This window comes from Pagrus pagrus, assembly GCF_965226575.1.
Source record: "Pagrus pagrus genome assembly, chromosome: 1".
Taxonomy (NCBI): domain Eukaryota; kingdom Metazoa; phylum Chordata; class Actinopteri; order Spariformes; family Sparidae; genus Pagrus; species Pagrus pagrus.
This window is the reverse complement of record NC_140185.1, coordinates 8,583,237-8,611,025: the sequence shown is the minus strand read 5'-3', so window position 1 is coordinate 8,611,025 and position 27,789 is coordinate 8,583,237. Positions and strand designations below refer to the sequence as shown.

The 27,789-nt window shown below is 39.3% G+C and overlaps 1 protein-coding gene across 1 annotated transcript; it reads left to right on the top strand.

The window, feature by feature from the left end:
• Positions 1-8,346: 8,346 nt before the first annotated feature.
• LOC311267833 (putative gonadotropin-releasing hormone II receptor) lies at positions 8,347-14,321 on the top strand (the record flags this gene model as incomplete). The annotated part of the gene is made up of 4 exons (XM_084371075.1): positions 8,347-8,405; positions 9,469-10,065; positions 13,021-13,225; positions 13,813-14,321. Exons 2-4 carry the CDS (start codon positions 9,517-9,519, stop codon positions 14,319-14,321), a joined length of 1,263 nt encoding a protein of 420 aa, XP_084227201.1. The 5' UTR covers positions 8,347-8,405; positions 9,469-9,516.
• Between the last annotated feature and the right edge of the window lie 13,468 nt (positions 14,322-27,789).

Sequence of the window (27,789 nt, the reverse complement as noted above, 5' to 3'; positions counted from 1 at the left end):
GTACATAAGTATGTACTGATTGAGCTGAACAAAAACAACCTTGATAGCTTTAAATACAGGTACCAAGAAAAGGTGGGAGCGCCTGAGCTTACAAAACAAAGGTTTCTTGCAGGTCTGCCATATTTAATTCTGTAAAAAGAATACGTTTGGTTTCTTGAACTCTTTCGGTTGAAGTAATTTTCCACTGAAACGCCACACTGATTCACAAGGGTGATGTTAAGAGCCTCAAAGACAACTCTTGACTACTGTGACAATGCAGTTAACCTTTTTAAGACCTCTTTACCTCAAAGAACCATCATCTCATGAAAAGTCATAAGGGCATTTTGTGTGCTTGGACATATTTGTGATCGGGCGGAGCAACCATGCGTATTAGTGTGTCCCAGTTTGGCAAACACATGGCTGACCGAATAAAGGTGGTGCAACCCAAAGTTTTCACTCAAGTGTTATTTAATCCCGGCGGGAATATTGATCCATTTGATGAGACTTGGGGAATGACTCATCTTGGCGTGGTGCTCTGGTATAAGACGGGTGCCTCCTGTCAGAATACAATATGGGCTGTTCTGTTTGACATATTATGTTAGTTAAACTAGCAGATGTCTCTGCTCTCAATGGATTTCTTATGTTAAATTTGAAGACACAACTGTCCCACTGTTATCCCATCTATCCCACAAGTTAGACTCGATGTTATCATGTTACAGTAAAGGTCAAAATATCAGGGCTTGGTAAGCAGTGACTATTACACCACCAGTGTGCTGTGTAAACTCAGAGAGACAAAGCATCTCATCTCTGATTGGCCTATAGGGTGTCTGCTGTTCTTCTGTTTTTTTTCCTGTTTTTTTTTTCTGGAAATAAAGGCAGGACAACTGATGAGACGTTTCAGGAGCAGAGTTTTAAGTAGGAGAGTGTTTCTGTTGGTGCGGACTTTGACCTTTGTAACTTTCAGTATCTTTTATATTCACAATAACATATAAAACACTGAAGGAAAAACAAAAACGCATAATACATCTCCTTTAAGTCCAGGCTGTGAATGAAATGATGTGATAGCACTCGATGGCATTGTATTTTTCATGATTGTATTCCTCAGACGTCAGCGTGGTGTTTTTTTCTCTGTCTACATTCATTATCATTATGGATTACCTGCACTCTTTTCCCTCCATTACAGGCTTTGTGCCACATTTGCTAGATACCCCCACCCCAAAGCATCACATAATGTACACTTACCACTCTCTGTGTCTGCTGCCAGCAAAAAGCTAAATAATGGTGAACACTTGAGGATTCTTTCCTGTTATGTCCCAGCTGCAGATAAGCCTGTTGTCCGTGACTCATGTTGGAAAGTGTGTGTCAATTATCTTTCTGCCATTGTTCATCCAGCTGGTAATCGGAATGAAGCGTGAAGTGCTTTCTTCCTGCTGGGAGGAATATATATTATAATTGGAAAATATAATATAAGAAGCATTTCACACGTGAGCTTTAGGAACAGGTTACTTCAGGTCAGCCTATTATACAAAGTAGCAAGTGGTTATAAGTGTTGTTAAAAGTTGAAGCATGCAATGCTCTCAACAGTCAGTATGATTGTAATTCAGATTATGGGTTAAATGCTTTGTTTAACGGTGGAAGATATACAAAGCACTGTCATAGACCATATTCACACAGCGGCCATTTTCCTCTCAAATGTCGTTCTGCTGTGTTCCATGTTAACGTGGGGAATCAGACTAATTGTTCCTCGTTGATTTTCAATTATGAAGACAGTGGATAGTTTAATCTGGAGGGACATCAGGCCATATTTCAAGGTAAAACAACATACTTGATAACCTGTTAGCTGCTAATGTTAGCATTCAACCACTTCCTGTCTAACATTACTGTTTGAGAGTGTTACATAATACTACAGGAAAAGCGTAATTTTAAAATATTACTGCACCAACTACAGTTGGTTATCAAATGTGTTGTTTTGCCTTGAAATATGTCACTCCAGACTTTCACTATTCGTTGTCTATTGTCACTAGTTCAGTCTCTGAGTGTGACATCAGAGGAAAATCTATTTAGTCTATAGCAGGCACACAAAATATTGCTAATTGGATAGAAAATAATCGATTATCAGGCAAAAGTAGAACACAGTACAAAGAGTTGTATTTTTTCCATACGGTCCTTCAAAGTCATTTTTCACTAATTATTGTTATTATGCACTCTCCATATAACCAATAGATGATCTGCAGTCATGGCTGACATCACTTTTTTCAGACTTTTTTCAACAGATTTTGAGTGTTATCAGTTCAGAAGTACGCCCACTGTGCTGCTAGTTCAAGCTGTCACATTTGCTTCAGTAAAAAACTAGCCTATACTGTATGAGCACTGCAGAGAATCGCTCAGCAGCCTATTATTTGCAACAGAGTCATCTGATTGTGGTTGTTTCTGTGGCTTTTTCTGTCTTTTAGTAAGTTTATAAAGAAGTAACTGTGTATTCATTTATGTGTGATGACTATTGTGTAAACTGTGTTTTATGGCTAAGTTGATGACAGTGCACTCATTCACTTGTGAGGGGAGCTTTACTGCCACAAGCTGTTGGTTTGTTCAGTCACAATATGATTGGTACATATGCTGAACACTGCACATACCACTGTCCACACAAGATCATTTATTATACTGTCAAACTTGAATATATAAATGAGACATGACAATGCTTTGAGCTAAACGCTCATATCAGCATGCTAAGATGCTAATTGTCCTTGTCTATTATTAAGTGGCTTGTTCAAAGCCAGAGGTACTTGATACTTACTGTATCTGACTCTGAGAGGAGTCGCATTGCACAGTTGAGTCTGGATTACAGACAAAACCTTTTGCCATGTATTAGGAAATGAAAATCATCAGTGACCTATTTTGAAGGAGGGCTACTCTGGATATTTTTAGCATGCAGTCCATTGGGAAAGCCATTTTTCACTACTCTTTACACCTGACTGCCCATCAGAAACTAACAGCCCAGACGGCTAGCAGGTATACCTGCAGTGTACCTGTCCAGTATGTTGTCCTAGTTACACAACCATGGAACAAATGCAATAATGCACAACACATAGAGCTTTAGAGAGCTTTCAGAGGACGCTTCAACTTTGACTACAGGCTTTAAACCTTGTTTTGTCTCGGTCTTTGTCTAAATCTATGTAATTTGTTGTTGTTATGCAGCTAAAGATATTCTAGTAAACTCACTGAATGTTGCTGGTGATGGAGCAGTAAGACTCATGTCTATATTACACTGTTTCATCTTACAGAATATTGTTTACATGTTTTTCCTACTTTTCATGCGTTCCTTTTTATTTGTTAATGTGTAAAATTGGTGGAGTAATCCTTTGAGACTTAAGTCCATTCAGGGGGCCAGATGCTTTGTATCACTACACACACATTAACTCACACCAAATACACGCACACTTTACCGTACATGGCCACAACTCTCAACTAGACACCTTTATCCTCCCTGAACACCCTTCTCCTGTGGGCCCAACTCTTTCTAGCCTGTGGCATGTCTCAGCTGTCTAGCTTCGCAGTGTGTGTTCATCTGATCCGTGGGGGCTCATTTAAAGAGAAGAGGTGGCTAAGACTCTGCTTTGGCAGGCTTACTTATTCGTCTTTGAATTGCCAATTTTTGGGCGGCCTTCCAACCAGGTGGAAATCTCTCTCGTGGAAATCTGGAAGCTGTCTCAACCAGTAAGAAACCTCTCAGACCCCGACCTCCACCACCCTCCTCTGGACACGCTGGCCTGCCAGTTGGATGCCTCATTACCTGGAGGCTGCTACGCATCACCCCACTACATTTGCAAGCACACACATCCTCAAACACATGTCCACATACACACTGCCCTATACAGGTATATCCACTATATTCAGTTATAAGGCTCTACTGTTAAATTTTCCACGAACATCTTCCCAACATAGTCTTTTTGATGTAATTTTCTTTAGGTTTTGTTTGTTTCACATTTTATTTACTCATTCTGTCCTTGTGCGTGTTTTGCATACATTCTGTCATTGTCACGTTCATCCTGACCGGTCATATCTTCAGTGTGATTACACTGCAGTTTAAAGCAAATGTTGTTTGTCAGCTCAGCTTAGTTAAGGTTGACTCTGCCCTAGCCAGTAGAATGAAACATTATGGGGCATGGTTCAGTTCAGTTCAGTCAGTGGACCTGCTTAGTAAGGCCCATCTACTCTGATTGCAACAGTCAAACATGGTAGCTGTTGGAACCACTGTATTTGATCATATATTGAATTTTGCAAAAATAATTATAAAATAAAATCAAATCAAATATATATATTTTTTTATTTGATTTTTGTTCAACAGCTGTGATTGGTAACGGCTCATAAACAATGGGACTACATATTGGAGCTTTGTATAGATACTCACTGAATACATTTTTACGATCTGAGGTAAAATGGGCTTATCACATCCTCATAGGATTAATACTAGACTGCACATACTTTTGTCATTAGACATGAGCTGTGTGCACTAATTTGGCCCCTGCTTCGCATGCATGGCTGTCATTCTCTCTCCGTCCCATCATTCGACACTCATTTGATGAAGTGACTTGGAGGTGGAGCGTGAAGTCCGCTTTAATTAGCTTAGCAGAATTGTCTTCCAGTTGTGCTGTCTTTTACTTTTCTTATTTAATTTAATTTTGCATCAGTAGGCTATTTAAAAAAATGTCAGGCTGGTGGACTTATGGATACACCCTCAACACATCATAGCTACATCCACTTGCTTTAAAAAACAAATGATGTAGGTAGATTTCCAGGCATCTCAAATTTCATTTAAATGGATCCATTTAAATACATGTTTCATCATGTTATGCCCATTAAGGCTCAACATAATATCCATAGGACTTGTATAAGCAGCAGAATTAATTTTTTTATGAGAAACTAATAGGTTAAGCACTCTGTTTGTCTTAGGCTACACAAGCCTGCAGGTGCAGTAATAATATGTGTTGCGTGTGGAAGGGAATGGACTTCAGGAGCATCACAGCAAAGCCATGAACGATAATACAACTTAGCCTCAATACAAGCAGCACAATTACTGTGGATTAACCTGGAAATGAGTCTAATGTCTGTGGAGCTGGGAAGGTCACGGCCTGTTTGGACAGAAGCCCAGAGTCCAACATCTGCATAAACCAACGGCCAGCATCAATCAGCTGCTCCATCACTTTGAACATCCGTGCTGCTGATAAACCACTGCTGTAGATTGAATAGAAGAGAGTGTGAGGAAATAACACAAACAATTAAAACATACCTTTATTTAGCAAATGAATTACCCACCTTTTATATCCAGTTTGTATTGTTTACGTGGAATAACAGATTCCTCTCACATGAAAGACGGCATGTTGTAATTGGATCTCTCATTTGAATTTCTAAAGAGAGTTGATACCCAAGACAGAAACTGGTTTGCATCCCATTTCTTTTTATCTTTGAAATACAGTTTATCAATAATTTATCAGAAGAAAAGCATACCCCTCGTTGATTCTTTTCTGCCGATTCAAATACATATTATTGATTTGATAAATATTGTTTTTGAATGAATACATTTCTCTCTAATTGTACGTCAGGTGAAAATTCCTTCCTTTTAAATGGGTTTTTCCTGTGTTTAGCAAGAAAACATTAAACATGTCAATACTGTTATCAGGTACAGTAAAAGCCGATGATATGTGATAGAGGTCCTTAATGACTTGTTTATGACTACTTTATCTCGTGTTTTGGTGCTCAGGTGCTACTTTCTGTGGATCTGAGGGGATTGAACAGATGCATTTCTCTCTTCTGTTATCACCTGATGCCTTATCATAGTGTTAAAACAATCATCCTGTGACAGATGAGGAGCATGGCGAGAGCTTAGCGGTCCATGTCACAGCCTACTTGGTGTGAATCCAGGTCACAACCTTTCCCACAATGTCATCCTGACTCAGCATCATTTCTGTCTCTCTTCATTTTCTAGAAGAGGAAATATTTCCAAATAAGCATTTCATTCATTTAGTGGATTTAATTTGTTTCATAATTGCAGTTATCCATTGTGATTAACCAACAAACAACTAAGCTTGTGGCTCACATGCGACCTGGGGTTTTAAAATGTGGGTCAGCCATGAATTTGTGATCATACAAACAGCCTGGCTTACATGTGATTTCTATAAACTCTATAAAATAAAATGTTTGCATAACTTTTGCTTCTGCATAATGTCTGCACATTTTGTATTTCTTGCCCCTTTCTTTCCCTCAAGTGCTTTTACGGGAAGAACACAGATGAGTTAGTTTGTCACTTCATATAAAAAGCTCCGATTATGAGAGTGTAATGACGCGGTAAAAATCAGGTCTGCAGGATGTTTTCATTCATACAATAATGTATTGTGCAGCTGAAACATGTGGTGTGCTCTGTGGAAATAGCAGTAGTAGTACTAGTAGTATGATACTAGTAGTATAACCATACATAAAAAATAGTGGAATCTTCTATAATATATAATACCTAATTTATGTTTGTTTAAAGCAACATTATGCAGAAATTCGTATTTTAATGTGATTAGGCACCACCGTTTGTGCAACATAACTGTCTTAAATACAAATCCTAGATTTCACCAAAATCAGTGATAGTTAGTGCTGCATGTGATGTAATGCCGTAGAGTGTTACGCTCTGTGATGCTACCCACTCACCAAAGTTACATAGTGCAGACGCAAGTGATAGTGGGGCGATGAAGCTGAAACAGAGACACCATTCACCCTATCACAAATACCTGTACCATTAACATGATTTTGAAGCTTAAGGTAAAGTAAGTACGTAATGTTGCTTTAAACCACCACCAACTGATTTTTTTGTCCACTTGAGGGCAGCAGAAACATGTTGTAAACACAACACTGACATATTATCAACTTTAAAAGGAATGCCGTGATGTTTTGGGAAATACACTCATTCACGAGAGCTAGATGAGGAGATTGATACCACTCTCATGTGTGTACAGTACATGAGAAGGTATCGCCCAAATTATAAAACAAATGTAATTTTTCATGCATTAAGCAACACAATGAGATTCATACCTACTCAAAAGCTCATACTCTATCATCCAAAGACCTGGGCAAATAGCAGTCAATATTATTTGTGAGGAAAATATGCTTTTATCTATTTATCTTAAAAGACGAATGTGAATGATCAGAAACTGGGTTGTTATTTCCTCTTACATACTTGACTTCGATAGTCTAAATTGTGCTGTAGGAAGTCACTCAGCTGGGGGTGCTGAGCTGGGTCAGTCTATACAATGACGTCGTGATAAATGGTCATGTTTTTTGTATTTTTGTAATTAATCGTTGTGAACAATAATTTACAACAATTTGTGAACGTTTTGCACGAAAGCAGGTGGCAGATTTGAACACAACATATTATAGGCCAAAACAGCCATCAGCTACTGTCAACAACAACAAGGAGATGAAGAGGGAGAGAAATTCCCCAGACTCCCTTTTAAAATCGCTCAATTTTGTGAGTTTTGGAGAGAAGAGAAACTTTGTAAACTTTGTGAAGTGCTGTTTCTGACAAATTATTACTTATTCGGGCCTTCTTGTAAATTCGGCATATGTTATTGCCTCGTTTAAGGTGGACCCACTTAGCACACCTTGTCCCGCATCCAAGACTGTAGGTAAACTTTCCTGAGCAGTATGATGGTCAACACAGAAAGAGTGAACAACACAAGATTGTGTGGAGCTACTTACTGTATATTTAAACTCACAGCAGATGGCAAACAGGAGCTGGATTAGGACCAGATTTTTCTTACGGTCGTTTGTTTGTTCAGGCACTGCTGCTATGTGAGTACAAATAAAAGCTGCTCTGACAAGGGAAACAAGAACATCACGACTAAAGAAACAAAGAAAAGAAAAGAAAAGAAAAGAAGAAAGAATGATCTATGAGATTTCATGTGAATATGATTTTCCCCCTCATTTCTAATTACCATCACATAACCTTGCCAGACATAATTAATGCAGTTAGTAAGAGCAGGTTTGCGTTGGTCTCGATGAAAATGATGGTAATAGGGGCTGCTGTGGGGTCTCATTACATTTACACTGGCAGGATTAAAATTAGAAACTTTGTCGGAGCTCACGGTTCGTTGAACTGACGCTCCTGGGATGCGGAGGAGAAGCCGCGCCCACAGAGCGCCTGACGCACGCAGCGGACAGAGTACAAGACGCGTCTCAAAAACTCCAGAGGGGACACTGAATACAACTGCGAGGCGAGACTAGAGACTCTCCAGACCCGCAGACAGATACTCAGTGTTGTTCTCATCATAAGGAGTCCAGCCGGGATATGGAGCCGCGGCTGGGGACTTCCATAAAGAGGATTTCACTTTGTTTTGTCACCATCTGATGTGGGAAATACATCACTCCACACCTACACGGACATAGAGGTGAGCTTGTTGCACATTTTTTCTTTTAAGCAATGAATTTATGTTTTGTCCTATTGCCATACAAAACACAAAGAGAGAGAGAGCCAATGCAGGCATGCAGTAAAAGTCTTGAGAATAATACATAAACACAATTCATGTGAGTATTTCATGTTCACTCATAAATCCATTCATGTCCAACATGATTGCGATTAACGATATTATCCTGATAATCGTTTAAATATTCCCAATTACTTTCAAATAAAAGCTAAAACTGTACTCAAACATACTGTAATCACTTTCACCTTACATTTCGCCAGGAAGCTTATATTTATGGAATCACACTCACCTTCTTTGGGAAAAACAATCAATCAAAGAATCTTACATAATTAATCATCAATTAAGGATTAAAAACATGGTGGTAACCTCATCTCCCTGTTGTTTTTTAGTCTGTAATCAGTAGTATTTACACACATCCAATTTAACTTGCTTTTGCGGTGATATACCAAGCCTTCAGCCATAGTGACAGCTTTAAGGATTGGAAATAAATCAGGAAGCCAATATGACAGTATGTCAGAGAGCTAGTTTTTTCAAGTCATTCATGTGAAGATATGCACGATTATCCCGATAATGAAAAGTGAGTGTTCTTTCATCACGATAAAACCCTAACCCTTCAATCGTTCCATCCCCACTGTTAACTTTATCTTTACATTCAAAAGGAGCCCCCACCAGGAGTCTCACCACAGAACAGAAACTTGAGCATAATCTGTTTAAAGCATTTCCATCTTGTCATCAGATAAGACAATGCTGTCATTAGCGTGCAGTCACCATGGTTGTTGTCAGGTGTTGCAGTAAATTCATCACTCTGGAGACCTCCTACCATAATGTGCTTTGACTGAAATCATAGTATCTGTCCACATCAGTGAGCATCAGACGTGTCCTCCACAGCAGACTGCTCCGTCTGTCAGTGTCTCATAACTCATTGTTACCTCTTATGCAAATCCATGCAGATTTTGCAAATTTTTCAACAGCTGCATTCATAAGGTTTATGTTTGTTTTTTGCCTTACCCCCCTTTGGCACCACCAGCCTCCATGTAGCTGAACAAAATGCTGACTCCTTTGTGAGGGTCAGAAAATGAACGCCTCCTCCTGCTGTGATCCTCCAGTCAGCATGTATCAACAGAGCTCAGGATTTGACCTCAACGCCAGCTGTGATTGGCCGGCTCCTCACTGTAACTGGACATCAGCGGACGGAGCGCCGCAGCTGCCTACCTTTTCCACAGCGGCCAAAGTCAGAGTCATCATCACCTTCATCCTGTGTGGCATCTCCACGTTCTGCAATTTGGCTGTGCTGTGGACAGCCAATGGCCACAAACGCAAATCCCACGTCCGAGTGCTGATAATCAACCTGACTGCGGCCGATCTCTTGGTGACCTTCATCGTGATGCCCGTGGACGCAGTGTGGAACATCACAGTTCAGTGGCTGGCTGGCGACCTGGCCTGCAGGTTCCTGATGTTCCTCAAGCTACAGGCCATGTACTCGTGTGCCTTTGTCACGGTGGTGATCAGTTTGGACAGACAGTCGGCTATCCTCGACCCTCTGGCCATCAGCATGGCTGGCAGAAGGAACAGGGTTATGCTGATGGTGGCGTGGACCATGAGCACCTTGTTCTCAATCCCTCAGGTAAGGCCGGCTGGCACTGGTTTGACTGGTTCGTCGGGTTCAATAAAACACAGAGAGGGAAGTGCTTCAGAGAGAAGTGCTGGGTTATATGGTGTGAACTGATCTCTCTCTTGTGTGAGGCTTTCCCTCATACAACTAAAACCTCTCTTCCATGATCCATACAGTATTAATGTGAGCAGGCCTTAATATCGGGCAACAGATGATTGGAAATATCCACACACATTGTATCCATCTCACAAAGCTGTTAGTCTGGCAAACTGCAGATGCTAGAGGAAATTCAAATCTGGCTTTACGCTCGCTTGAATTAAATTCTCATACATGATTCATCATTATCTCTAGTCACAGGTCTCTGTGTATTTACATAAAGTGTGGCAATTTATTGAGGCTTTGATGCAAGGAAATCTGCTACGTGATTTAAGGGGGGGCACCGGGTCTCAGTTTTTGGATTAGTGGCTCTATCATTATGCAACACATGGATGGGAATTCTTAATCCTGGCAATATAGATGCTTCACCATAACCATTGAGCAGGGGCGAATATAGAGAAATATTAATAGGGTGACAAGAGGGTTGCATGGAGGCTTTAAGATGTGGCAGAAATGTGGGCAACACTTTATATTAAGGCCCTTATAACAAACTTATATGTCATTATAATGTGCTTATTAGCAATAATAAGACTATAAGTATTACAACAGGGCCATATACATGTTTTTTTGTAGCTCACCCGATTAAGAGCACATCCCATGTACAAAGGCTGAATCCTTACTGCAGTAGCTTGGACCCTAGTAAGAATTGTTCTTACTTGAGATCCGGTAGCTGCAAAAAGGAATATTTAATTGTTAATAACTGCCTGGAAATTCCTGGAAATTTATGGAAAATGATCCTAAAACGTCTATCCCAGTCTAACCCAAAGTTAATTCAAAGCTGTTGTTGAACCATTTAGAGAACACATATGGATTTGGGCTCTTTTGCAAGGTTATAAACACATTTTTTTCCCCAAGTTGTCAGATACTTTGTAAGTGCTTCTGACATTAATCTAGTTCGAACACACTGAATTATTTATTAGTTATTTTTCTCGCCTTTTTTAAAAAATGTAATAATAAGCCTGCAGATGACCTGTGACTGCCCCTATTAGCTGAAAAAAGGCAATGGGACCACATCGTGTAGTCTAACATGGTCCAAGTTCAAATTAGATAACTACTGTATATCACTGAAAATAAATACCTAACACATGTTTTCTGCCTGGCAAAAAAATGACATTTTGTGACATCAAAATACCCCTGCTTGAGAGAAAAGGGAGCAAAACTCACTGTAGTTCTTTATTTCCTTATTTACACTAGTTTTATGCATATAAAATTGTCAAAAATAAGTGCTAAGGTGGAAGAACAGCCTAGTCAAAGATCATAACACATGAAACTATATAAACTTGCATAATTTCCGAGTTTAGGGATCCAAAGATGGATATACATTATATATCGCTGGATTTGAAATCTCACTGGCTAGATGATGCATCAATCATCTAGAGGCTGGTGTTTAATTGGCTCAGGAGCGGGGAAGAAGAAGAGAGACTGGGTCAGTAGTTCACACAATCACCCTTTGGCTGTTGTAGGCTCTAGGTTGCGCATAGAAGATGAGCTTTCAATCAAATGGCTTCCATCTCAGGATCTCTGGCTAAGAGGCATAACGGCGTCTGCTGTGAAATTCGAGCTGTCTTTTTACAGATAAAAACATAAAAAAGCCTGTAATTGCAGATCTTTTTACCATTTCTGCATGGAATACTGTGTTTTGGACCAAATATGTATCACTTAACCCATATACAGGCTATAACAGACCATTAAATTATATACCATATACACATTATAATAAAATATATCACTTATACTTTGTGAAGTGTGCACAGTTGGTGTTGCCAACGATTCAAGATAGTCAGTGTTTATCCAGTGATTATTATCCAGATTGAACGTCAAAAATCCTTTTTTTGAGCTTCATTTCGAAAATGTGGTGAAATTGCAGACTCTGAAGTACGAAGCTTTGAATGAACTGTCAGTGCTGACTAAAGTCGCTTTTGTTTCGGTCTTGGACAGATTTTTGTGCTTTTTGAAGTGGGTGCTGTTGCATGTTGCTCTTGAATGACGTATCTGACAATTGGACATGTTGTGATCAGTTTCAGACAAGTTGGTAGCTGCAGAGACACTCATAACCACATGTGAATTGCTATGGCTAAACAAAACACACCTCAACAAAAAAACCACGTCACTATCTGTCCACAGCAAATCTGTGTTTCTACAAATGGAGGTTGGCAACCCTCTACACACATTCAGCAGTAGTTGTGTGCAGTCGGGACTGGACGAGGCAGCACAGACAGCTGCCAGGGCCAGGAGAGAAGAGAACTGCTCCCTGCTGCAGGGACAGCTAAGGCAGCTTGTCTGTTATCAACCCTGTGTCCTCTTATTACTTTTGGAGTGGGGAGCGCCATCTCCTCTATATTTCCTTTGAATATCTTGACAACTGTTCGTCAAGTTGACACTTGGCAGGTGCACAGCTTGTAATGTTAGAAGAAAAAAAAGGCCTTGGATGAGGACTAATGTGTTTGGTGAGTGTATCACTATCCCCGGTAATGTGTTCAGGTGGAGCTGGTAAAGTGTAAACTGCCTCTTTTATGTTTTACGTAACCCCAACAACATAATATAGCATGACATGCTCCATGGCCTTGGTAGATACTGTTGCTAACCTATGATTGGACACTTGCTGTCCCGCGTCATGGTTCAGTAAACTGTTAGTAGTCCTGACCTTTACACCTTTACTTTTTTCTACATGCATCATCTCATTACCATTAAACATTAGCAGTAGTAAATTATATGACCAACATGAATGTAACTCCCAGGGATATCTTCTGTCAATAAAATGCCATCCTAATGCTATTTTATTATTTATTATTTTTGTTTTTAATTCCACAGATGTTCATTTTCCATAATGTGACCATCACCTATCCAGCGAACTTCACTCAGTGCACCACTAGGGGGAGCTTTGTCACTCACTGGCAGGAAACAGCATACAACATGTTCACGTTCTCCTGCCTCTTCCTCCTGCCGCTGGTTATAATGATTATCTGCTACACCAGGATCTTCATCCAGATCTCCAAACGGATGACAAAAAAGAACTGTAAGTTAACCGCTGAGCCAGGTTTTTGGTTGGTCAGAACATACAGCAGATGTGTGGATCAGAAAATGACAATCAATTTAGTGCATGTTGTAAAGGTCCCATTTTGTAGAAAGTGAGATGTATTTCTTTGTCTTTGTCTTTTTGGTAATAAAGCAAGTCTAGGTGTTACAGAAATACTAAATGGTATCCACCGAGCATTCATGGAACCTGTTTTCAGAAACTGTGCCTACAAATGAGCCATCGGGACTTCTGTGAGCTTGTAATGTCACAACTGTACAGTCCCCGACCTCAGCCATGCCCCCAGAATGGGCCTGGTAGCAAAAACACCAGCAGAGCTGATTTGGAAACCCAGCAGATGATGCCTTTTCAGAGACAGCCACTAAAACAGGGTGTTCAGATAGATGGTGAATAGCGGTGCTGCAGGAATTGACAGTATGCAAAATACTGTCATGTGAACATTTTCTGGTAGACAACCTTAAAAACAAGCACAAACCTGAAAATGAGCATAATATGGGACCTTTAAAACAAACAAAAGGTAAAAAACTGTTAAGTAATTACTTTTCATGCTCATGTCCTTCTTTCCTCAGTGTCCTCAAATGAGCTACATCTCCGTTGCTCAAAGAACAACATCCCCAAAGCCAGAATGAGAACTCTGAAAATGAGCATCGTCATAGTGATCTGCTTCATAGTCTGCTGGACTCCGTACTACCTGTTGGGTTTGTGGTACTGGTTCTTCCCAGACGACCTGGAGGGTAAAGTCTCTCACTCCCTCACGCACATCCTGTTCATCTTTGGACTTTTCAACGCCTGCTTGGATCCCATCATCTACGGCCTGTTCACCATACGCTTCCGCAAGGGGCTGAGGAGCTGCTACCACAAAGCCGCTGTGACGTCGGACCTGGAAACTAACAACACAGTGATAACAGAGAAATGTACTGTCACTGCTTTGCCCTCTAAAAGAGGGATGACCACTGGTGAAAAGGACAACAACTGTGGACAGGCTGAGCCAAAATCCTCTGACAGCAGGTGTATGACTGTGTTCAGTCGAGGAGAAGGAGGACAGACTTTCCATTTCAATGCTGAGAGCACAATATGATGAGAAAACAGAGTAGAAACTGGACGTTAATGCAGTTAACTGGTTGAACCATCTTACCTTGTTCGGTGTTATCTGTATACGGGACATGTTTATTTCACAATCACACCAAATGTGCATGCATTGAAGAAAAAAATATGAAAACAGAATATATTCATCACCTAGCTGTGTACGTGTGTAGTGCTTGAGGCTGTTCGTCTTACTTAAGGGTTATATAACATCGTTCTGAACACAGTAAACATGTTTGGAGCTGTTTAATGGTTTCCGTGTTGTGTAACTGGCTCCCAAGTCCAACATATACAACATACATTAACCAGGGTCTGGAAAAAGCTTCAGGACTAAATGAAAAGTGGATTGTCAGGTTACACAACAGTACTGCCCACATCGCCTTCAGGTCCATTAGAAAGACTCAAATGACTGTTACTATCTTTTCCTTTATTTGCAGCTAAACGGCGAAACAAACCGTATTCCCTGAGGAAAGACTGAAGAACCACATGTCCATCATGTCTTTCAGAAAGCAATCATGTATGAAATGCACTTGTGGTAAAAAGATAAAAACAGAATAGTGAAGAGAATTCAGTATCAGCGCACAAACAACATCATGAAATTATCAGTGTCATGCTACGGATGCAAAAGATATAATAAATACCCAGATTAAATCTAATCCAGTGTCACTGCAACTTTTTATTATGTGATTTGTTACTTGTTCTAGTTGGAAAAGGACAGGTGTTATCAAAAGCATTAAAGGAGTATTTGTAAGATATGGTGAGATATTTTTCTGAACTGCTGCCCGAAGTTCGAAGTTTGCCAGTTAGGGGTCGAGAGGCGAGCTGCCTCAGTCTGACTGGACCCTGAGCCAAAGACCAAGAGAGAGATTCATTGATACTGTAGCGGAACCACTATGTCCAAAAGACAGAAACCATCCGGCGCCCAGGGAAGGAAAAGAAGGAAAGAAGAGGAAGAAAAACCTAAAAAAAAGAAAGAGGTACAGTAACGTCAATGTGATGAAGTGAGTGAAATGAATAGTTTAATGATCGTAGTTACCGTTGTTGGAGCAGAGTGTGAACTTGCTAGCTTACTTCAGACGATAGTAGCATTGTTTAATAATCAGTAAATACCTGAATCGACGTAAGTTAATGTTACTCCCATCTTAAATTCATCAGGGACATTTGGAAAGTTAATGTTAGACCTGTTCAGGTGTTATTTTAACCTGCTGGCTGTGTTTTCCTGCTTGTATGTCCGTTAAAATGCTATTAGTTTTCCAACCCCTTTATAAGTAATGGGGTAGTTGTAAGCCTTTGGTTTATTGTGTCACAGTTTATGTTTGTTAAAGTTTACATCAGTGTTAAAGTGCAGTTAAAGAGTATTACTGTTAATACTCCATACCTTAGCTTTGCCATATCATTCATAGGCTATATATATTAATTTCTCTGCACTTTACTGCTTTTTGCACTCTGGTTAGACTGAATTGCATTTCAATGACGATAAAGTTGAATGAATCTCATCGTATTTTCATTATTACTCTATAGCACACACCAAGCATCTGTTTTATCAAAATGTAACATCCAGTGGTCACATATACTTCTCTTCTTTCTTCAGATGCACTTTTAAAATATTTCACCACCACCCACAGTGACACAGCATCAGGCGCTCCTGTCCTCTACCTCAGCACAGGAGAGCGACACAGCATCAGGACTAAAGGCTGCACCAATAGACCCTGCTGACTGCCCATCTCTTCTGACGAAGTTAGTTAGTTCACAGAGGACCATTTCAAATTAAAAACAGTTACACATTTCCCAAAAACAAAGATGTGAGAAAGTGTCAACATGACTTTTTTAACACAGTCTTAGTCAGTGGGGAAAAAATCAAAAGAAGCTGGCTGATGTACTCAAAAAAGAAAGATAGCTTGCACTGCTTCTGCTGCAAAAATGTTTCTTTAAAAGAATACAGACTTAATAAGGAAGGACTAAAGGACTGGAAAAATGCAAGCCACTTGCTGAAGGTTCATGATAATAGCCAGGAGCACAGTACCGGCATGGCAACATGGAGGGGCTGACAGTAGATAAGCAAGAGATGGCACTCGCTGAGGCTGAGAGAAACAGGTGGCGTGATGTTCTCTCTGGATTGGTGGCAATAATTCAGTCCTTAGCTGAAAGAAACATGGCTTTAAGGGGGTCCACAGATACATATAAGCATCAACCATATTGTTGGAAAACAGCTGTCATATGATGACATTATAGATGACTTTGCATCAAGAAAGTCAAGAAGAGTAAGGCTGTAAAGTGAGTTTGTTGAGCAGTTGTTGAGGCCTTTAATACAATCAACATGCTGACAGCGCTCTCTGTTGGAATCATTGTAAATAGCGGTAAATCAAGAGGTCTGATTTTTCTTTGTAATACTGTGTGCAATAGTAAGTGTGTGTTGTTATGTCTGCACTGGTTTCATTATTTATTATTTTGTGCAATACCTTATTTATATTGTATTTTCAATTAATTTTATGTCACTTGTTTCCATGTTCACTGGTTTCTTTCTTCAGTTTTTATTTGGTGTGATATTTTTTAATTAAAAGAAATAAAGACTTGAATAAATACATGCAGTTTCTGTGTGAGTGTATGAACATTGATTGTGAAATTGACTGCGATGCAAGGGGGCGCCAGCTAAAATCTTGCCTATGGCACCAAATTGGTCAGGACCGGCACTGACAACAGCCCATGAGTGATCGTATAGACAACTGACCCACTCTTTCTTCTTTCTCCTCTCTTCTGAAACACTTACATACCAGTCTCTGCATGATCGATGAGTCATGTAGCCAATGAGATCTCAAATCCAGTAATGCATAGTTTATATCAGTTTTTAAAGCCATAAACTTGGAAATTGTGCAGGTTTATGTAGTTGTATGTGTTTTGTTCTTTCTATAGGCTGTTTTTTCCACCTAAGCATTTGTTTTTGACTATTTGTATTCATAAAGTTAGTGTAAATAATGAAATAAAGGACAATAATGAGTTTGTGTTACTAATTATTTTTCCCAGCTAACAGGGGCAATTACAGGCTTAGTATTGCATTAAAACATTTAGGCAAGTAAATAATTCAATGTGTTCAAACTCTTATAGTCTAATCTCAGAAGCACTGGGATAAGCTTTTTAGGATCATTTTACATATATTTCCAGGAATAAGAACCGATTAAAACATAAAAAAAATTAACAAACATTATCAACAGAATGTAAAGAAACAACAGTGTTGAGAATATATCAAGGATTTGATGCTTGTGTCTCAGTTTGCTCCTTTGGATAGGACAAAAAAATCCAACTGATGTCTCCAGCTAGCATCAGGTGGCTCAGGCAGCTTAATCTCATAAAATTCAGTTAAAAGAGCTCTGAATAGACACACTGGAGATGAAATGCTGTGACTATACAAGAGATCAAAGCATGTTATACTACTCCTACTCCACAAAATGGATGATTCAAAAGCACAAAGAGGACACAACCTTTACACTGAGTGTGCTGCTAAAAATCAAGACGAGAGAATAATGTTTTGGTCAGGCTTATGATTAGCTTAATGCAAAAAAAAAACCCCAACCCCTTAAAGGTTTGAGAACTTAGCTTTTTGTTGTGTTTTCATAAAGGGTGAATTAACATTATGTCAAAATTGTCCGTCTCTTCTCTTTACTGCTCTCTGGTGACAGGAAACAAAACGGTGACCATACTTTGGTGTTCTGACTCACCTCTGGGAATCACTGACTGGGTGATGATCTCATGCCATCAGTGGCAAAGAAACCTCTGCACAGAGACCCTTTTTGTATAACTCAATGGATAGAGAGCCAGAAGAACAGAGCCAGGGATTAGGGATAGGTAAAGCATCCATCAAATGGATATTATAGCAAAAGATCACAGTACAGCTTACTGTTGGAGATATGTAAGGGATAATGCCCGACGAGGAGCATTATCCCTGTGCGTCACATGGTTCTGGCATCCATTAATTTCTGATAATGGACACCTCAAAGGGCATTATCCCACTTATACCATGGCCACTCTCCAAAAGAACTGCATTAAGACATTTAACGTATATTTTTATGATTTTTTGAACAAAATATAACGTCTTTCACAAACAGTAACTAAGTTGGCAACACCTGAACGTATGACTAATAGCTGGAACAATCATTACAATGGAAACATTGTGCACTACTCCAATAAACCGGACGGACATTAGATATGTCTTAACAACTAGATAAATTGGTCCATTCAGCTTAATGAACCCTACGGCTCAGCTTTAAACCAAAAAGCTATCTAAAGCTTCTTGTTGCAGCCTGTGTGTTAAGAACCACCCTGTGGTGTTCAGAGGATGGTGCACTGAAGGACTACATTCTGTGTTGTAAATAAGTTAGGCTATTCAGATTATTTTAACTGAATTTGTTTCAAACTTCAAGGTGTCTATATATCATATATCGTAAGTTAATTGACACCCTCCAGTCAAACAGAATCGAGTATTCAACAGTTAGCATAAAGCATTGCACTGTATCAGTAGTAGGGTGTGCGAGCTGCAGTCGTTAGCCATGACAAATATAGTTCGTTTTAGTAAAATATAGTTAGTATGTGACTTACTGGATAAAAGAGTAAAGATATCTGCTTTGTTTGAAACTGACTAACTTGTTTATTTAAACGTGCTACAAGGAACTTTAACTGGTTATGAAACATCCTCAGGTAAATGCTGATGCCTTGATATGATCTCCATAAGCAAATGACACCATCAGCAAGAATATTGGCCATTTCTGAACAGTTATTACAGTTCTTTTTGATGCCTGTCACTAGGTCGGATTCAGACTTATCTGTGTCGGACAAAATAAAAACTATTTTTAATTTTGGAGTGAGGATGACTCCAGCGGTGTCACAGCCTGGTGAGAGAAGCTGCCCTGCATACAGATCTAAAACAGAGCTTACAAAGTCTCGCCCTCGCCATGTTGCAGTTATTAATCTTACATATTACTATGCACCTGGCAAACAGCTGTTTTAATTGAAAAAAAGAAAGTATAAAAATGCGCTGTGTCTTTCGCTTTCAAAACAAATGCACAATGCCAGATCAAGATCTTTAGAAGTTACAGAGTCGGGGCTCACACCACTTTTGTCCACAGAGGCCGCCAGAATCAACAAATAATGAAAGTTCTTTGTAGCTGCTTTAAATAGTTTAATACTTTGGGAAATGCATCTGTTAACTTTCTTGACTAGAGTTATCTGAGAAAGCGTAAATCCCATGTGCATTGGATATGAAATTAAAGCCAATAGCCAGTTACCTTAAAAAAAAGAAAATAAATGAGGCTAAAAGCATATTTCAATCTCACACACTATAATCATATTATATCCATTTTGTTTCATCCTTACAATAGAGAGATATAGAAATTACAATGTTTCACTTAAGATGAGGCAGTTAGTGTAACTAAACAAATTGAAATCTAGTATGGAGTGGTGTGGTTATTTTACATTGTTGTTAGTGTACAGATTGAATAATTGTTGAGCTTTACGGATGCTAACAACAGGCTGTTAAGATCTTCTCAAGTGTATTTTCCAAAAACTACTCCTTTTACTTAATTTAGCATTCATAATAATAAATAATAGTCATTACATACAGTAGTATAAGCAGCGGCAATGTCATTAAGCCAAAAGACATTATATATCTTAATCCCATTATGGTATAGTAGAGTTGAACCCTCTGTATGAAGACCTCTTTTTGTGCGTGTCTAATTGGATTTGTAAGCTCAGAACATTTGATCACTGATGTTTTCATCGTGCAACTCATGCCTTCTGAATCGTCTGGAGACCCTGAAGCTACTATAGTTTGTTGTTCTGTTACCAGAAAGTCATCACATCTGGTCAAGGGCAATGATGCTCCTCTGGCCTGACAAACCAAATGACTGAACATTCATCGGCATAATGAAATAACAAAACCTCACACACACAAACTGTTGTTTCAAAGCTGCGGTTGGTAGTATTGTAGAAACCAGCAAGAGCAAGTTAAAAATTGAAAGTAACCAACCGAAATAAATCCCACCTGCTCCTTCCAGAGCCACTTAAACACATGGATGCACACTGCCTGCCCTGTAGCTCTTGCTCACCAGCAGGGAGATGTGTTAGTGGCTAGTTTGATCCATTCAACAAGCTTTTTTAGTGTAATAAATACACAAATAAACAACTCTGTTAAAATGCCACAATCATATAAACACCAGCAAAATAGCCATCGTGAATGTACCTCAGTCTGAAAAAAGGCGACCTGGTGCAACAGTTACTCTTAACTGCTGTGGATGTGTGTTTTGTGCTAACTGGGTTAGCTTGGCTCAAGGGCTGTGTGCTTTGTGCTACTAGGTTAACAGCTGAATGATAGTCTTGTCATTGCTGCTGTGACTCTCTTCTTTGGCTCAGGGGCTGTGTGCTTTGTGCTGCTCGGTTAGCATCTGAATGCCAGTCTGTCATTGCCGCTGCGCCGTAGTAGTTCTTTGGCTCTGGGGCTGTATGCAACGTGCTAATGAGTTAGCAAGATGCTGTACGACAGGTTTAAAGACTTTGTACTGTGAGCGCAGCACATTATTGTCATAGCTAACCATAACGAACTAACTCATGTGTCACTCACACGTAGGAAAACACCTTAACATAACAAAGAACATGGCTACTGTTAGTACTCAACACTATCAAGCTAGTATGTTAGTATTGGGAAACTTTGGCTTCACTTTCTTGCAACTCTTGTGCCACTAGCTCGCTAATAGCTTGAGCAATACACCCATTGAGCCCTGTGGAAGACTCCGGTCATATGCAATGATGGCAGAGTACAAACGGGTGAGTGCATAGGGAGACAGGAAGCTAGCCTGTCCAATGTTTTCATACTGAAATGAGACGATTGGAAGGGCTTATCAGAGGCCTTCAACAGCCACAGTTACTGGATTTTATTTTCTTTAAATGTCAGAGCATTTGATTTATTGATTGCTGTCAGGATTTTACAGGATTTTCGACAAATACAGCAAAAAAATGCTTCTAGAATAACTTACCAAGCCTAGCTTTAATCTAATCAGTCACCTGTCGGGATCCGTGTTCATGATGCTGGAGCTGTGTTCAGTAAAATCCTATTTTCAGCCAAGACACAAAGAGAAGTGTGTGTTTGATGATTGTTTATTGTTGCAGTAGAACAAGTTATTGCTCACATTGTTTTGGACTTGCCCCATTTAATTTTCTCATCTCTTCCCGGCTGGAGAAGGCCAACTCATTCACTGCTCACTGACGCTTCATAGGCCTGTCCGTTCCTATTATGTCTCCTCAACTAAGAGGGGAAAGCATCATCTGACGAGCGCTTCATCACACAGGCCTCCTTTCAACATTTATTCCGATGGTATACCTCTCACAAAACAGATGTGTGTACCTGCAGCTTGCTACAGGGCAGCTGCTGAAACCAGGAAACGTACATGTTTTGCTTCATTGAAGCCGCCAAATCAATGCACTGATCAACATGAAATCCACACAGATGTACTGGATATGTACAGTACAGCCACGTGAGCACAGTTCAGTGTATTTGACTGGTGCTTTCCTTTCATAATTAATTTAAAATCATGCTGCTTTCAACTGTGCTGGTCTGGGTCTTTCAGCCTCAGGTGAAATCATCACAGCACATTCACTTTTCTCACATTATGTCAGCAGGGTCACGTGATGTTTGAGATATTGAGCCTATTATTAGCCCTACAGAAGCTTAGCTGTTGTTATCCTAAATCATTTTTTTTTTAACTTGGTTAGCGACTGTGACTTTGTCTCTCCACATGGATACAAATCTTGTCTGTCACTGCTAGTTGGTGGTCCAGTTGTACACAAAGTACAATAGGAGCACCTGTAGGTGTAACACAATACAGTGATGACTTGAATTCTCTTATTCTTATTCAGGCAGGCCAATTGTTGAAAGCATTTTACGCTGACTGTCCAGTCTGTCAAGCTGAAGGATATGTGTTCTTTGTGCAGTAGCACTCTGAGGCCAGTGGGGTTACTGTACATTCTTTACTTGGATTTTATGTTAGTTTTTATATGGTCCTTTGACTCCATTTTGGACAAGAAAACATCACCTTAAATTACCTGTCAGTAGCTTTAAATTCAGAGGAAGGAGTCAACAAAAATCTTTTCTGACTTGTGCCAGTACCCTGTTTCCCCCAAAGCAGAAAAATCTCACTTTGAAACCAAAACCTTTTGCTTTTTAAAGGTCAGTTTCAGATAATGGCATATTTGAGGTTTGATGCTTGCTGCAAAACAACCAATTTACCCCCACAGACTAATGCAATTTTCTCTGTCAATAATTGGTGCTGATAAAGTGCAGAGATAGCTGATAGTCATTAAGGTCACAGTATAAGCCCAGGCCTCCTTTTCCTGATGCAGGGAGCTATACTCATTGGTAACTGGTTTTGTCATGTCAAAGTGGCATTTAACACATCTGTTGTGACCTTTTATAATATGTCAATGCGATCGTGAAACTGGACCGCACTTCTGCTGTTCTGCTGCAGAGTCAACATGGAGACTGTCAAAGTAGAGTCAGACTACAGTTAGATATTATATAAATCTTACTTTTAAATGTTATACTAAAATTGATATCGGCAGTGTTTCAAAATTTGCATTCAGAAGAGTTGCATTTTATTTTGGAAGCAACGCATCATCATTTTATTTCTGAGCTGTGATTTCTTGCAGCTCCTCCTCACACATATACAGGGAGATGTGGTCCTTCAAGTATTTCTCAGGTGTGTTCTCCAGGATCTGCCTTATGGTTTGAACACTTCTGTTCTATAGACATCCCTTTTAGTCCAAAAACTACTAAAAACACTTTAAAAAAACTTTATTGTTGCACTGGGTGATATTTTCCTAGTTTATGAACATGGAGACTGGTTTATTTTGAGTTGATCACAAGGTTCAAGGTGACTTATGTGTCATTCTAAAACACAGGGTTGCATAACAAAATTACCGTTTGTAACTCCTTCATGCTTCACAAACTGAGTTTTTTTATATATACATAAACATGTAGAATATAAACAGCAGCAACAAGATGGTGATGATAATAGGGTCAACGTCTTCATTTTATGGTCGACATCTGGGAAACACTGTTTATCCACTTTTGAGTCCACCTCTCCTCATCTAGCTGTGGTCCTGTGCCCTGTCGCCTCGGAAACTCGGTCCGCCTGTCTGTGCTGTGCAACATCTTGGTCCAGGATGAATCCCATTTGTGCATTTAATTTTCCTGCGACCAGACATTAGCCAGGAGCAGCCAAAAATCGAAGCTAGATTGGCATAGCACTTATCCTGGATCTCTCCCCCTCTCCTCCCTGGGGCGTTCCAGCCGGTCAGGCAGGATGGTTAAAAGGTGCTGTGGGCAGTGATCATCTCAAAGTCCACTGCTTTTAATTCAGAACCCACGCTTTCTTCTCCAAAGCTGATGAAGTTATTTCTGCCATAGGTACTTTGTGTTTTAGCGACGAAGCTGAAAAAAACAGCAGTTATAAAACAGAAATGTAGCTAGATTTAAAGGCGCTACCTGCTGCTACATCTGCAGGGGCTGCTGTTGCCATCAAACCAGTTAAAAGGGTTTTATACATATTCGTGATTGATCACTGTTATAGGAAGACAGCTATGAAGGTCAAATACACTGCAATGAAACATCCATCTTAACTAGACGTTTAGTCTGAGACTCAGAATAACACAATTCTTCCAAATGGTTTGCTTCAGGAATTCAAAATGAAAAGAATGCAGTGACTGTGACTACGTAATATCCCAATCTCTCCTCTGCAGAACAGAAGAAATGTTTTCCATAATCCTTCAACTCGAAAAAACAAAAAGTAATCATTGCACCTGATTAAGCTATGTGTGGCAAGGTGAAGAGGGCCCGGGCAGGGATTGAACCCACACCTCCTGGGTAAGAGTCATGCGCGCTTGCCAGTCAGCCAAAGGGACATCCCTTTGGCCAAGTAGCCAGGGCACATGATCAATTGGAGGCATAGTGACCAGAACCTCAACTGTCACATATGCATTGTTATCTGACTGATGGGAAATGCTGGGGTCCCCGTCCTGAGAATTTTGTCGAGTGATTGCAGAATATCACAAGTGCTTTGGATTTATTTACTGTCATGTCTATCTTCTGTGACGCGTTCAAGCTTGTTCTGTAGGGACAATGTTGGATAGATTTTGTGCAGAAGCAAGAAAGGAGGATGTACTCTAAGAACATCCTCATCACATCTCATCTGTGGATTACTCATTTCATGGTAAATCAGGAAGGCTGTGTTCCCCCCTCCCCCCTCCTGCTGACTGGGGACATGATTTTAATGTAAAACATTGTATTTTACTTCACTCTGCCACTTTACCCATTCAAAATTTAACAACCTAGCTTACTAAAATAAGAACTGCTATGTTAGTGCAGTGAGTTTTTTTACAATTGCAATACACGCAAAAAAAAAAAAAAAAAAAAGGCTACAGTATTTGGACACACAGGATAAACTGCGCTTGGTTTCTCCCTGCTTGAGGGTTTAGTACATGCAGCCCAATTAAGAGCTTTAACTGGTTGGTGAAAATTAAAATACAAAGTCAAATGTAAAACAAAAAATAGCATGTTATATGAGAGGGAATTAATAACCTCTCAGTATCTAAACAGCTTTAACATAATAATAACCCTGGCGTTAAGTCCCATTAAATATGGAATAGAATCACTGAATGCTTTTACTTAAATAAATAGCTGAAATGTGAATAATTAGGATCTTGAGAACACATTCGCTCAACATTCGAAGATCATTGGATCATTAATGGCCTTGCAGCTAACTATACACCCATTGCCAGAAAAACAAGTTTGAGTTTTCAGGAGCTTCAAGAGAAAGTCTTTAATTCCTGTCTGACGTTTTGTCAATAAAGCTGATTCAGAGAGAAGACAAAGTCGTAGCAATGACAGTACACAATGCTTGAAACACAGATGTTTATGCAAAGAAGCTACAAATTGTAAGATATGGTTGCGTCGCACACATCTTAACCTGCCGCACAGAGCTGCCCAAAGTGAGGCCCAGTGGCCAAACTGATCCTGCCATAAGGTTCAGTTTGACCTACCAGATGTTTTTTGTGATGGAAAATGCTCTTTAATAAATCTGTACAGTCCTGAATTATGCATTATTTTTCATAAGCATGGCGTCACATACTCAGTAACTGACCAAATGTGAAATCTGGTCACTATTCCCCCTTCTGTTCCTGAGTTGTGGCTTCGAACAATGGCTAGAAAAGTGTTTTTGCAGATCATCATGATGTCACAGTGAAGCTGACCTTTGAACTTTAAAATAATCATCTTCGTCATCACTTCCTAATTTTTTCCTCTTGGACATATGTTTGAAATTTTGTCATGAAGTGTATGAATTTTAAAGTTATGGCCAAAAACATTTTGTCTGACCTTTGACCTTTGATATACAGACTGGGGATGTATGGACGGACAAACAGACATATGGAAAACCTGACAACATAATGTGCTTGGCAATCTCTCATTTAAAAAAACAAAGTAATAAATGCTTCTCCTTATTTTGATTAACCGCATTTGGTGGGCCAGCTTGTACATCACTGCCTCCTACTGGACTGGATGAGGAACAGTAGGTTGGCAGTAAGAGAAAAAATAATTTTTTGTTAATGTTAATGTTTTTGTTAATGTTAATGTTAATCTGAAGGAATTTAAATATAAAAATCCTTTTAAAATCTTTATTGATATGTATTTAACTTATGTGTGAAGAATGCAGGACAAAAATGGTACACAGCATAAGAACCTATGATGAGGACATTTCACTGCCTTTTCTGTCTAAATTTGTGTCTGTGTAAAATTTTGCAGTACCCTGAATAATGGTCAAAATGCAATAAAAAATCTCATGTCCACATCAGGACACAGTGCAACACTTTTATACATATATAAAACTCTTGCCTGTACAATTGCGTAATAAATAAATGGTTTGTAAGCATTTCATTGTTCGCTACAGCAAAATAACTGCTAAGTTTAATTACCAATTATTGATGATGGTTATAATAAAGCGTTACCGTGATTCACTGTGATAATCAAACATACAAAATATTTAATGTCAGCTACTTTTTTGTAACAGAAGTATATAAGTCACTCAGTGGATTACCAGATTGGTTTTTTTTTATGATCTGTATTATGATCTTATTTATTCATGATTTATTCATTTAATGCTATATATCCCATTTAAGAATTTAAATAAAAAAGATGTAATATGTTTATATTTTTTAATTCAAATTGCTCCTCATTAGTTGTTACCTTGGCAACACAGTACTTAATGACATAGATGCCGGTTTGTATTAGCACCCTACCTCCTTTCAGTCCAGACTTTCAGTAATTAATATATTGCCCTGTATCAAATGTATCAGCTGGCTGACACCTTCAGCTCCCCCTGTAGGCTACTGGAAGAAGTTATTCCGTTATTAGCACTTTCTGGAACAAGAAAAAGAGGTAAAGCTTCTGCCTTGCAAAAGCATAAATCAGCAGGAGGCATTAATCTCCCTGATTTTGAATGGTACTCATGGTGTTCTGCCCTGCGTCCACTTACTATTTGGACAAAGCCACAGTCACCCCATAACATTTAATATATCCACATAACCTAACACATTTGATATATATTCTACTATACCCCATAAGACAGTGAGAAATGGCTTTGGACCAATTATTGTATATATATTCACTGTGTGGCATTAAAGGTGCTATTATATAATCTGTTATATATAAAAAAATAATAAAATACAGACATAAACACCCCGAAATGTATCAACTTGAGATGGCCATTTAGTTTCAGATGGAGAACCAAAGCCCCAATTATTCAAATACACATTTGTTATGCTGCTGCCATTTACACAGTCTGTAGAATTGTGGTTTAAATGTTAATTCTGATGCTCCTGAATAGAGTTATTGTTAACACTTTTAATAAAACCTTGAAAAAACCTTTTGAAAATGAACCACTTAAATCTTTACAGTGTTGTGTGGGCTACTACTCCTCATAATGCATTCAGAGACTCAAAGAGTTAGAGAACATGTAGAAAAGAGACATGAAAAGGAGGTGATGGTTTTTCAAGTGAGAGAAAAGGAGGAAGAAGCAGCAGGAGGCCTTGCCTCAATCGAAGGAACACACCAATTTCTCTCTCAGGGCTAAATCAAATTGAGGGCTGTAATAAAAATATACTCATGTTGCTGATGCAATTTCCTTGAGGCGGTTTTCAAACCCTTGTTCTGAATACCCACCCTATATTCCCCAAACAAGATGGGCTCCTTCACCATGATGAATGCGTGTGCCGTCATGCAGATGGATGCAGGAGGGCAGTGTGCTAGTGCTGTGTCCATTACACGGCTCTGTAGCAAGTTATCCAGCTGTATGTAGGGAATGTGCATTTTCCAATCAATTAAGCTTAACTGGAATGAATGTTTAAGTTATTAAATATTATTGAATGAT